Raw genomic sequence first — 13,585 nt, 5'->3', positions numbered from 1 at the left:
CTAACACCATTTTTCTCTCCAATGAAGAAAACTTGCAGTAACTACCTTATTCACATGTTTACACCATATCTCACTTACGGTTACTAAAATAAAACTCATCCCAAATCTTGACAAATTTACCATCAAAGTACATTGACGTTCTTTAAGGGAAATGTCTCGCGCAATTGAATGTGAGAATAGGGAATGTTTACAAAGCAGGCAAATATTACAAATTTAATAACAAACTAAAAACAGCTTGCAACATGTCGACAATTCCTTTATCTGAGCCTTAACTTCAAGAAAATATTTCTTGACTGACAGTTTTGTATTTTGAAAGCTTTCTGTTACTCATTGAAAGCAACTTTTATTAAGAGTTTACATACCATGTGTGGCTTATTTCAATCATTAAAATTTTCTTTACTACCAATATCTCAAAACATTGCTCTATTAAGGATCGTTAATCTATTCACTACTCTTTTTTCAGCGTGAAACATGATTTAGCCATGAATATCCACTCACCGATAGTTGTAGCTGGAATATTCGTAATCAATCAGAATGAGATTCTTCTTATTTGAGTTGTCTTCATTCACCAGCAGAATGTTACCTGAGATTCAGAGGATTGAGGAAACAGAGATTATATTCTTTATATATATCCATTTATGGGTCTTAAATCTAACACCTACACTTAACAAGCTTGCTTTTAGGTAGGTACCATTGTATTTCTTTTGTACTTTTACTTAAGATTAACTTTTCTTTTTACTTTGATTCATATGTTCATGGATTGATCACCATGATTTATGTTAGTAACATTTTATTGTGCATCCAAGCTGAATATCATGCACCATTATATTTTGTTACAGTGTATATCTGATGTGTTTGGGTTTTTTTTTTCCTTGCATTGAGGAAAATGAAAATAAATTGATTTGAATTTAATCCAACTCATATTGCAATTTTCTAAATACTAACGGACAGCATACAAGAATTATTGTAAAAGCTGCTGTATTCTCATTGCTTCAATGGGGAGCTGACATGAACATTTTGACAGGGTAGTAGAAAAGACAAAATGGTTAAAAAAAAATCTGCCAGTGTACTTGCAATTATCACCGAGGGGTCTTTGTAAAGAAAGATCAAATTACAACAGTCTGGGCTTCTAACGCTGAGGCAAACAACTGTCATGATTTCTACAAAAGGCAGAGGTAGGGCTCTGCAAATACTGTAATTTACTAGAAAGTACGTTCCAATTCAATTAAATCCTGGCATGGCCCAGAAGTCCTGTGACTGAGGTTCGTTTGATGATCCACTCAGAGCTCCTTTAGTCAAGGCTAGTTTGATGGTGAATTCAGAAGTCCTGTGACCAATGGCTAGTTTGATGGTCAACTCAACAGTCCTTTGACCATGGCTAGTTTGATGGTCAACTCACCTTCCTGACAGTCATTGTGGCTGAAGACAACAGGACTCTTTGTTTCTGAAATCAGCTTCCTACAACAGGAATCAATCACAGAGAAAATGTCACACCCTTCATGTCAAAAACAAAAAGCAGTAATATATTTTATACAAAAATGATGGGAAAGAAAATTATGCATTGAAGGCCCCATGACTTTTGAAGAAGGCATATGGTGAAATCAATTTTCTGTGTCATATGACACAGGCGAGATAACTACCAGACAGCAGCTGAATAGACTCGGTCATGTGATGAGCATTTTCATTGCTTCTTTTTTTTCCCCTCTCTGTTCACCTACAGTGGAGAAGTACTGGGTAAATGGCAGTCAATTCAAAGCTATAGAATGTTGAATCACGATCAAAACAGAATAATTTTTACGTTACTATCAAATGCTAAATACAATTCAACAAACAACATATACCTGCAACACAAATGGGCACTTGATTATAGATCGAAGCAGCAAAATAAAATCGAAGGCCTATTCAAAAGCTAAAAACAGTCTATACACTGGGATCAGGACAATTTTTGGACTAGCTGTAGGCAAGTGTTCTTGAGATGATTTGACTATGAAAGCTGTATTATAACATATACTGATTTTGTTATTAGAAATGACAATAATTTATGTTCTCAGAACCTCAGAGCTTGAAGCGCTATTTAGGAGGGATACTTCAGTCCTTCCTTTTGAATGGGGGGGGGGGGGTATCTCGCATTCTTTCTGGTCATTAAATCTCCTTTGGCAAATGAGCATCTACTTACTATAAATCAGAAATTGCCAGCACCCATGAAACTTTAGTGAAATTAGGGAGGAGTAAGGACTAGCAGAAGTAAAATGCCGGTAAAAGTTTTTGTCTATAGACACACAATGCATTGAATGCCAGTTGCCAATTTATGAAACTTTTATGCTGCCAATGTTTATGGTTTTAACCCACTGAGGATGAGTCCCGAGTATACTCCGGCAAGTGTCTCTGGAAAATGAGTGCTGTAGCAAAAACAAACCGTCCTCAACGGATCCCTTCAACAATGCTACGTCATGCTCCATGTATGAGAAATAAATCATGTCAATCACATGATCAAGTACCAGTAGAGATCACTGATGACTCTAAATGAACCATTGAAAACAATTTGTTAAAAAAAACAATTATCTCACAGCCATGCGCATTAGATTGAAAGAGATTTATTTCTCTGCTAGACACTAGTTGCACATTGAACTCTTTGTGTGCGATGGCACTATTAAACGTCCTGTGCGTCACATTATTCAGAGACAGCAATGCGTGAGTGCAAGACATTCTGTTTTTCGAAGGAACTTGAACCTATGGCTATTTTTTTTCCTTCGCAAATGGCCAGTATTCAAAACACAACCCCAAAACAGAATGCAAATTCATATTCTTGGTCATCAATACACATACTTCCATGAACAAGTCTGGGTGACATTACTTTTTCAAGACACAACCTAAATAGATAATCAGAATTTACTGACAAAAATCCCTTTGGAACATTGTTACTCAGTCACCAAGCACTGCAAGCTATGTGTGTGAGGAATGGAATAAAAAAATACACGTCCAAATAAAAATGTGTGTTAATATGTAAGAATAATCATTACATGTATCATGCAAATTTCAACTATAGCTATTGAAATTAATGATTAGGAAACCCACTTGGCTTGCCATATGAACATCATTCGTAAAGTCGTGCGTAACTTTACGAACAGCTTTATAAAACAGTAGCCCAGGGCTAGTAGATGATGGTTAGATACTCACTTGACAAAGCGTTTCTCCATCTCCAGGTCATGTGACAGGATCTCCTTCAGAAGCTGTTGCCGGGCGTCGTCCTCAAACGAGACACTCATGGCCTTGTTGAACCATCTGTAGATAAAGACAGATGAAGTCAGACTCATTAAATAGTATAAAGTGTATATCTCTCTATCCATCTCGTTCATATCAATGAATACATTCTATAAGACAGTATAATCTCTCCTATCATTATAACACAGGCAATAGATGGCGCTGTTCTCATCCACATAATATCACAGGCAATGTGTTGGGACAACACAATTTATACAAAAGGGAAGACTTAATACTCTCCCAATGTTGTTTCCCTCCTCAATGCTCCTCTTTCTATCACGAGCTCTTCTTGTGCCAAGCAACAGTCCCTGCTAGGACTATACACATGGTGTTACCACAAACCTTCCTCCCTCATCTACTCATGGCCGGCAGAGCCGTGGGGGCCGTGGGGGCTCAAGCCCCCACACTTTTTGTGCATCATACAAAGGAATACATAAGGTGTCATCACTTTGGGCCCCCACACTTTTTCTAACCCGGAAGTAAGTAAGTGGCACTAAATAGAAATAGATAGAGATCTTGAAGTGTGAGCACGGTGAGGTTAACTTAAGACCTTTTCAGCTGAAGAAACCCAGAAGTGGAAGGGGAGAGATGAGCTGAGGACTTTTTTTTTTTTTTTGCTTGTTTTATAGCTCATGAAACCCAGAAGTGGGCCACCACACTTTTGAAAACGCTCCGCCGGCCCTGCTACTTCACCATGTACATGTACATGTACACCTTCAACCCACACAATAAGGAAAAATTTACTGCATTCACATACGAATGGTTTTAATTACCTTGCATATTTGTTAGTATCATTCTCATTGGCAAAATATCACAGTAATCACTTGGGACTGTTCTCAATCCTGAAATACATGTACCACAGTGTTTCTGGTAAGCACTGCACATCAATGCTTGCATATTTCAAGAGGGAAAGACATAGAAATTTATTAGGTTTCATGGCAAATACACAAGTCTGTACGATCGGTGGAATAAATGCCACCATTCACACTGAAATCTTGTGTGAGTATTTCATGCAAAGTTTGAATTGCCACCCTCAATATCACAGCATTTTGTATGTATTTTGCAGTGTATTTGCATGAATTCACATTATAAAATATATATATCTACCTATCAATGTGAATCATCTTTTCTATGGTATTAGAGTTTTAACCCCTTGAACACTAGCCCCAAGTATAATCAGGGAGGTGTTTAGAGAAAATGTGTGTTTCAAAATCAGCTCGTTCTCAACGGGTTATATCAAATTAGCAGATTTGGTTGGTAATAGAAAACTTGAAAAAGTGCTTTGAACTTTGTTCTTTACTCTCGATAGCTGATTTAATCAATCATACTTGCAGCAAAACAAAATCACCTTCACGTGTGAAACTACAAAGTAGGTAAACAACAGGCATATTTATTACTGACTTATTTGCGCATGATCATGATAGTGAAACTGGCAATGAATTCTGAGCTACATGCCACACGTACTGGTAAAGGCTATGTACAAATATTCCACAGGATCACACTCATTATAGCTCAATAAATGGTCTGTGTCCTCCAACAGCAAGACAAACACGTTGAATAAATCAAACAGTCATAACTGCACCTGGTAGCTAGAATCCCTTTTGACCTTTGACCCTGATGCGTTCAATTGTATGCAACTATACACATTCATTATGTCCATATGTGACCAGACATGTATGTTCATTGTCATTATCTTAATGCTTTAAAGGGACACACAGGATGAGGCTCAGCAGGTGACACAACATTTGCTCCTGCGACAATTGCTCCGGTCTTATAGATTTTCTCCAAGGATTTTAACTACACTGTAATAGGGTTAAAGGGTTAGGGTTGTATTTATGGGTGCTGTTCATTATTCCGAAGGTTCGCTATTCCGAAGGTTCGATATTCCGAAGGTTCGTTAATCCGAAACATGCAAATTCCCTATACCTAGTGGTTCGTTAATCCGAAAATGAATAAGGGTTTGTTAATCCGAACATTTGTGGCGTTATTCCGAAGGTTTGTTATTCCGAAGATTTGTTAATCGAAAAAAGGAAATTTGGAATAACGAACCTTCGGAATAACGAATCGTCGGACTAAAGAGCCTTCGGGAATAACGAACTTTCGGAATATAATGAGCTGTAACCGTATCTATCATAGGGCTTTAGATTTTGTTCTATGTGAAGATTAGGATTAGGGTTTGGATTATATTTGTGGGTAGAATTCATGTTTGGCTTAGTGTGCAGATATTTCATGGGAGCAATTGTTGCACAAGCAAATGTGATGGAACCGGCTCTACCATTGTCACAAAGAAAAAGGGAACATACATGTAAAATGTTTCCAGCAGTCTTTTACAAGCAATGATCACAAAGAGAGTAGGCAGGTGGAAAGGACAAGTCCCTTTTTAAACATTTTCACATGAAGAGATACCCTTGATCAAACCTGATGGCAGTTTGATAAAGAATAATTCCCCCTCCCTATAGAAGACATAAACAAACATAAATAAAAGCCACACCTCCACAAACGCACACACAGAAGCACAATGACAAACGAGACATTGTAGACTTTATACACTGTAATGCGCCACCACATTTGCTGAAGAAGACACAACAAGTGAACACCAAACGTTATCAATCTACACAAGTAAACATACAGGTACTATAAAAAAAGAAAAGAAAAAGAAAATAAAGAGAAAAAAGGAAAGATAGTCACAATAATAATCACACTAATTGCCTCTGGGTACAAGTCTGTTGACAACGCGGTCTTATTTGTGTGATAAAGCATCACACATAGGCGGTATAGAGGAATATCTTGCAAGCCTGTGCAAACAAATATTTGTGTGTGCACATCAATTTCTTTTGTAAATATTCCCTGGCTCATAAGTCTGATATTGAAGAATACTGCTGATATAGACATAAATCCCTTCATGGCTACACAAAGATTTATTGCACAAAAGGCGGTCTCTTCATGGGAAGCGATTTTTAAAAACCTCAGCAAAAACATCCAGTAATAAAAGATAGCCACTCAACCACGACACTAGACAATCAAATATGAACTTTTTAGGAGGCAAGTTTACAGACAGCCTGATATCAACACTGTACTTTTTGAGGGTAATGTTTATCTAAAAAGATATCAAACTGTGAAGGCACTCGACACAGAATACATAGTTCAAGAAGAGCTATGGTAGGAATGCAAACACACACCTCATTTTATGTCAACAAACTGATCATTCTGGCTAGATATTCATTCCCATGTTCCCTGCTGATAAAATATGGCTGTCCTACTTACACAGTAAAAATCACCCCATCAAATGTTCAATCTCATCAAAGGCTGAATACATTGTAGTTCAACACTACAACTCACAGGACCCAAAACATCAGATTAAACAAGACTAGTTTACCAGTACTTATTTTACCCAAGAACAACATGGGAGTAAAACCTACGACCACAGCTCAGCAGCATTTCACATTAGGCATTAAAAAGCACACTTGATGAAATTAATGTAGAGGAGCTATTTCAAAAAGGTTCAAAATATAAGAGAAGAATGATCTATTAAAATCAACTGTGCAGTATAACATTCAGCATGTAGTCTTTGTGCAGTTATCAACAGAACTAGAACGGAAAACAGGAGATGGATCACTGGCCTAGGTCGAGTTTATCAATGGTTTGGAGGGGACTTCTCCCCACATTAAACTTTGAGATCAGGCTTGAAAAGATATGTATGCCTGCTCTTTCTAGTGATGTATCACATTTAAAATGTGAGATGAATTCAAACATACATATGTCCAAGAAAATTTGAAATAAAATTTTGTACAGATATGTTTTTCCATTGGTATGACAGAGCACCTCTGACCCTTTGCCACAGCAGTAAGACTAGAGCAAGATTTGCTGCATGCTGTCATGTGTGTGAACTCTGCATCTTCTTCCAACACCCCACCCCTCTCACCCCACCCCCTCTCACCCCACCAGGGTTGGGGAACTTTCCTCCCTCTATGGCCTGATGAGTCATGTGACTGAGTCATGTGATAACTCATGTGACAGAAGTGACCTTGAGAGGTCCTTCTCTTCATGGACCTTTATCAGTGGCATAGCAAGAATAAGGCTTACACGTTCAGTGTTAGTGTCGACCCCTTTCGCAACCTTTATCATCATCACACTGTAGATGGCCCTATACTATCAGATTTCTTGGTGTTTAAAGGTCACATATTTCTGTCAACCAGTTTGATTGCCCCAAATATGCACTTTTGATCTGATGTAGCTTTCAACAATACAGGAGTTTCCTTCAAACTATCCTAATGACAAGGGGGAAAAAAGTTGTTTTCATTGGCCCGAATTCACGAAGGTGGTACAAATGAAACCACGGTTTAAACCATAGACAAAAACCATGGAGCGCCAAGTGTCGCATGGAATATTTCGTTACGAAATCAGTCATTTCATCAATGAAAATGAAATGAAACGAAATTACAACATTTTGTAACTAAATGAACATTTCGTTAACGAAACGGTCATTTTGTCGACGAAATGACCGATTTCGTAACGAAATATTCTGTGCGACACTTGGCGCTCCATGGTTTTTGTCCATGGTTTCATTTGTACCACCTTCGTGAATTCGGGCCATTAGGTTGAGATGGTCATCAGGCAATAAACATGTCAGGAACATTAAGAGGAAACATCATGAAATCTATCTATGATCATGAAACTTTTCTCCTGAGGACTTTCTACAATGCTTTGTAGGAATCTACCTTTAAAACACAGCATTCTGTCATCGCTGACATGACTGACCACAAGTCCGATAAAACTTGGTTAGAGTTGCTTTGATTGTGACACTAGGAATTTAATAGACCCCCATTTATACCAAGCTTAGCAAAAAAGAAAAAAAAAAGTTTGGTTCGGACAAGATTTTGCAACAAGGTAATTTGAAATCTAACTAGAAAAATCTTCATGCGAGTGGTGTTTACAGATATTCATGCATGAAGTGGGCAGTGACGACAGCATTGTGGAAGTCAAGCAGGCCATGGCCTGATTTCTCTCTGTAAACTCACAAAATTCGGGGGGGGGGGGGGGGGGGCGGAGTCCAGCACTGCAACTGTTCCTGGGTCAAGTTCGGCCCAGGCCTGTGATGTAAACAGGGTCTGCCTGGCTGGTGGCTGCTTATCACTCTTTACTGAATGACAAAACTCTGGTATAGCCCTATAGCTGATGATTGTTCACCTGATAATATCAGAGGTTTCCTCCAACAGGTATTAGGGATGTATGACTCGGAAGGAGAGCAACCTATCAGCAAGGTTGCATTTCCATTGACTTCTGTCTCACTGGCCTGCAACCTTTTCTGTCTATTATGTAGGTCTGCAACCTTTTTTGAAGGACCTCATCCAATTATTTGTGCTGAAGCCCAGCACGTCAGTTTTACAGCATGACTTTTTACTGGTAATTCATGAGCCTGGAGATGCTTTCCAACTGTTTTTGTATAGTAGAAATTCATTAATGTTTCTTTGTTACAGACGAGTATTACAAAATCATCTTTATTTGCGTGGTTCCTCCAATGAAGTTTCATAGACAGGAATTCACCTAGCATTCATCAGTTGGTATGTCTCCTGCAACTTTTTGAATATCATTTCAAAGCTTCTCAAGGCAGAGCTCTGCTGGTTGGTAGTGATTTGGACTGGCAGCAAAATTCAGCAATTCGAAAGCACAGTTGGCTAGACTCGGTTTGGAGTGACAACCCTCTGCTCATTTCTCTTGCAATAACCACAGCAAGAGGGACTTGAACAAAGGCAACAAACTTTGTGATTAAACCTGTTGAAGACAAGTCCCAAGTATAGCCTACTTGGGAAAATGTCAGTGGGAAGTGTGTGTTGTAGCAAAATCAGCCCATCCTCAATGGGTATTCAAGATGTCAGACAAATACAATTCAATTCAAAAGAATCAAAATGGACAGCAGAATGTGGAAGGAGACACAACATCGATGATGGGATAGTATTTGGGAAAATCTATAAGGTTTGAAAGGAAGACTAAAAGTCATTAACAGGTACACCTAGAATCGGATATTATTTGAAGGCCAGTAAAACGTCACAATCAGGTCAGCTGATGTCAGGGCTAGACCAGATTGTTCAGTCTGCTGTCAAAACTCAGCAAACCACACACACACACACATACACACAAACTTCAAGGTCAATTCACTCACATCCTACTGAATGAACCACAGCCAAAGTGCACTTTGTGACAACACAAGATCTCCAAAGTATAGTGAGCCTGCACTATTATCATAAAACACAGCACTACATGTTATCGCTATTTTAGTTCTGCAAATTGACTGTAATCAAGTGGGTTGGAAAGAAACAAACTGAAAACAGTGGACAGTGCATTAAGTTGCACAACACCCATTAGTCAGCATTTGTATGAAAGGTGGCAATAAATTTAATACACAGTAACAGCACCCTTGTATTACTGGTAACGTATATACCTGGGGCCCGTTTCATTAAACTTGCCATCAGTGACAAGTTGTCATAGATGTGACAAGCTACGGAAATCATTGCATCTGATTGGCTGAGAGCAAATTTGTCATAGAAATGTGGCAGTTGTCGCTGATAAGTTTTATGAAACAGGCCCCCAATTTCCCTTTTTTTTTAAAAGCATGAAAAGTCCTTTAATAGAGAAAAATGTACAATGTACCTCTCCCCCACCTAAAAAACAACAACAAACAAACAAATAAATAAACAAACAAAACCAGTTCAGGGCAGGTACGGTAGCCTGCATTTCCATCAATTCATTCATTTCATCTTAACATGGCAAAAACTGATAATCGTAATTGTTCTTTAATACATAAAACTTGGTCCCACCATTGATCATAGAACTCATCCATATTCAGTCACAACCTGAAGATGTGTTGTTGTTGCTTTTTAATTTCCTTTCATCTATGGTTCATAATTTGGCAAAAAACCAACGTAAAACGATAATAGATTCCTGCTGGTTACGAAACAAGCAATCAATTGAGGTTCGGACGGAAACAGAAACCCACTATCTACAACCATGGAAAAGTACCAGCATTTCACACTCTCACTAGATTTTGGAAACCTTTTAACAACTGATTTTTGTTGGTGCAATAAAGAATACCATAAACATATTTTTTCAAAAGCAATTTCATAAGTGCCGAGGCACAACGTTGCAGAATGTAAAGACAGGAAATGCAATTTACATACTACAGAGGTCAAAGGTGAATCAGCAATTCATCATTTTGGAGAGTCTCTAAAGAAAATTTGAACACACTTTTATGGTAGATACAGTATAAAACAAAATATGAACACTGCATTTAAACTAGCATTTAGATAAATGGCTTTATGTATGTCAAAGCCCTGTAAAAAAAATGCTGATTTTTATTAAACACTGTGAACATGTATTTGTATCTGTAGGAATTAACCACACGTTGTAACATGGTAAGAAATGTATTTCCCCAACCAAGAATTTAATCGTTAATGAGAAACTATTAAAACAGAAATGTCTGCGTTGATCCTTTACATACAGCAGCAAAAGGTTTTCCCTAGAATTTACTGTACCATGCATGAGCCATAAAGGGCAATATGCATCAGTGGCCATTTCTGGGTAAAATTTGCATAAAGCGACAATGCATGGAGATCATAATTTTAACTGACAGGGTGTGGCAATACACAGCCATGGAATCAAGTCTCTCTCAAATTCTGTTTCTGATACAACACTTACACGGTTGTGTATATAAACAATGTACATCAGATATAATAATTATCTCCCCTCTCTCAATACATGCGTCATAGCAGTTGTAGGATTGCACAGAGAAATCTCACACCTGGGAAAACCAGATCGATGCTCCCAAAAGTGGTATTTGTCTATTTGATAACATGAAGACCCACAGCATAGGAGATCTCAAAAGCATATCTGGGCATTGCTTGATAAGAACAGTCATCTTTGCCCCAAATCTACATACAATAGATGCAGTCAATCTCATACGCAATACATGCTTGCATAGACGACACAGTCACACAAACACACACACAGATCAGCTACAAGTTTATTTCCCTTTAATAATCTGTGATTTTTTTTTTTTTTCAGTCAAACACACTCAAGTTCAATGGTCAAACACAAACACTGCTAGGAGCAAAAATGAGAAATTGACAAACTAACAAGTGGGACTTTGGTGACAGGTATAATCTCCTACGCAGGTCACTTTGCACAAGTCACCTTCAGGAACATCAGTCTAGACAAAGATACAATGTATCATGAGATAAGAGAGACACACCAGTAGACAGACAGAAAAAGGTAAAATACACACTGTAGCCCAAGATGTTGAAGGTAGTATCGGTGGCATGGGAGTAGATAACTCTAATTAGTGCCCCGATCTATTCCATGCAAGGCACAATTCAAAGTACACTTTACGTATTGGTTCCAAGCACTGTACACATTTCTTTTTCAAAGTTGCCTCGCTTGTTGCCAGGTAAAAGCCGAATAAATGATAACAAATATTAACAATAATAATAATTGAAAAAAAAATAATAATAATAACAATAATAACAATAATAATAATAATAACAACAACAATAATAATAATAATGACTAGAAGAAGCAAAAAATACATTAAAAAAACACAAAAAATACTGAGGTTCACAGTCACACAGACAGACAGACACACAATGTGCACAAACACATGTACATAGAGTCATACAGAGACAGAGCGACAATACACATGCACACACACACACACACACACACAGACGCACAAATGCCCTCCAGTATACCCCGGTACACACACACACTTTCCTCTTTTGATACAATGTATTCTACACACCTATCCAATCTCACTATTTTAAATGAGGGAGAAAAGCCAAATGAAAGTTGTGGTCATGGCCATGCCTGAGCAGAAATTTGTTGTACAATGTACATCAACTCAAAAAAGAGTGCTCAACTGACTGAGAGAAAAGTGCACACATCTTGCTCTGCCTCATATTACACTCTAAATCACCCTCTTCCTTCCCCCGTGGCTCTGCACGTGTTTTCTCACTTCTGTAAATATTCTGTCCTCACACAAACGCTTGCTCTTGAGAATGGCATGACACTGAAGGTGACTTTCAACTTGTAGCTCTACACACCATGTTTGACACAACAGAGGCAAATGACTTTCACACTAATTCTAAACAAAAACAAAAACAAAAAAAAATGGATAATTATCGCTGGTCTACACCTTCAGCGGTCAAATAACACTATAACACTGATTATTAATCCTGGGTTATAATTTAGCCCCCTAAACCCAGGATTGCTCTAGAGATTGAAGGTTGCATTGCATTCTACCCTGGATAACATCTCACCTTTTAAACATGATAAAAATATACAGCTTAATACTGCTTCGTACAATGTAATAAATATCTTTGTGGCCAAATTGCCCATGGAGTTATATGATCATGTATGACAACATACTCCATCTTAAAATAAAGTCTTGAGAAATATCGCAGTTATTTGTCTATGCACCATTATCTACCACGCTAATAAATTGTCTACCTCAGTCTATACTGCTAATGAGAAATATTGAGTACAGTTCTGTACATGGTGTACAATAAATCTCATAATCCAAAGATTGAAGGTTTTGTACTCTTCCAAGCACCTGAAGAGTTTATTTTATTCTTTTTTTAAACAACTTTGTACATTTTTGTACCTTTGTACATCTGATTGCATGCAGGATCAAACAATTAGATTTTGCAAACCCGAAAAATTATGAAAAAACACAACAAACATAAAAACGGTCTGGCTGACTGATTATCATGAAAGAAAACCACACAAGTGTGGACTGAAGGATTGCTGCAACCTCACAGAGTTTCTATACAATGCTGGCAATACCCACGAACAACGAACCACGGACAACTAAATGTATAAACATTTTCTTGAATAAAGAAATGACTCAATCAAAACAATTGTTCTATTACAAAATAGGCTCTTGCATGGTGCACTTCACACAGATTTTTCCCTCCGTTCTGCATGCAGAAAAAATTTAACTACAGTTGAACCTCTCGTATCCGGACAAGTCGGGACCGGGGCTTGTCCGGATATGGGATTTGGCCGGATACGGGAGACTCAATGCTTTATACATGTACATATACATACACATGTACTGATGTAGCCCATTGTAGTACCACATGTAGTAATGTGTATACTGCAACCTTTTCATTGTTACATTTGGGGATGTTTCGGGATGTTGAAATGTCTGAAGGTAAGCAATTTGGAAGGAAATTTGATGCAATGTATGTTAATCATATTGGAAGTAATATGTAATTCATGTGTGTTTGGGTAGGAGTTCTCAAGGAGTTGGGAATCCCCCTTTCTTCCCGTG

At 37.9% G+C, this 13,585-nt stretch overlaps 1 protein-coding gene across 1 annotated transcript in view; it reads right to left on the bottom strand.

The window, feature by feature from the left end:
- The window catches only part of LOC140236364 (choline/ethanolamine kinase-like), a 42,639-nt gene that overhangs the window by 14,249 nt on the left and 14,805 nt on the right, over positions 1-13,585 (bottom strand). Inside the window, exons 5-7 of the mRNA XM_072316319.1 lie at positions 3,178-3,282; positions 1,400-1,458; positions 499-583 (exon numbers count right to left, since the gene is read on the bottom strand). Of these exons, the coding sequence (XP_072172420.1) occupies positions 499-583; positions 1,400-1,458; positions 3,178-3,282 (249 nt within the window). The remainder of the gene's footprint in view (positions 1-498; positions 584-1,399; positions 1,459-3,177; positions 3,283-13,585) is intronic.

This window comes from Diadema setosum, chromosome 12 (genome assembly GCF_964275005.1).
Source record: "Diadema setosum chromosome 12, eeDiaSeto1, whole genome shotgun sequence".
Taxonomy (NCBI): domain Eukaryota; kingdom Metazoa; phylum Echinodermata; class Echinoidea; order Diadematoida; family Diadematidae; genus Diadema; species Diadema setosum.
Note: the sequence above shows the minus strand (reverse complement) of the source record. Positions and strands in the feature narration are given on the sequence as shown.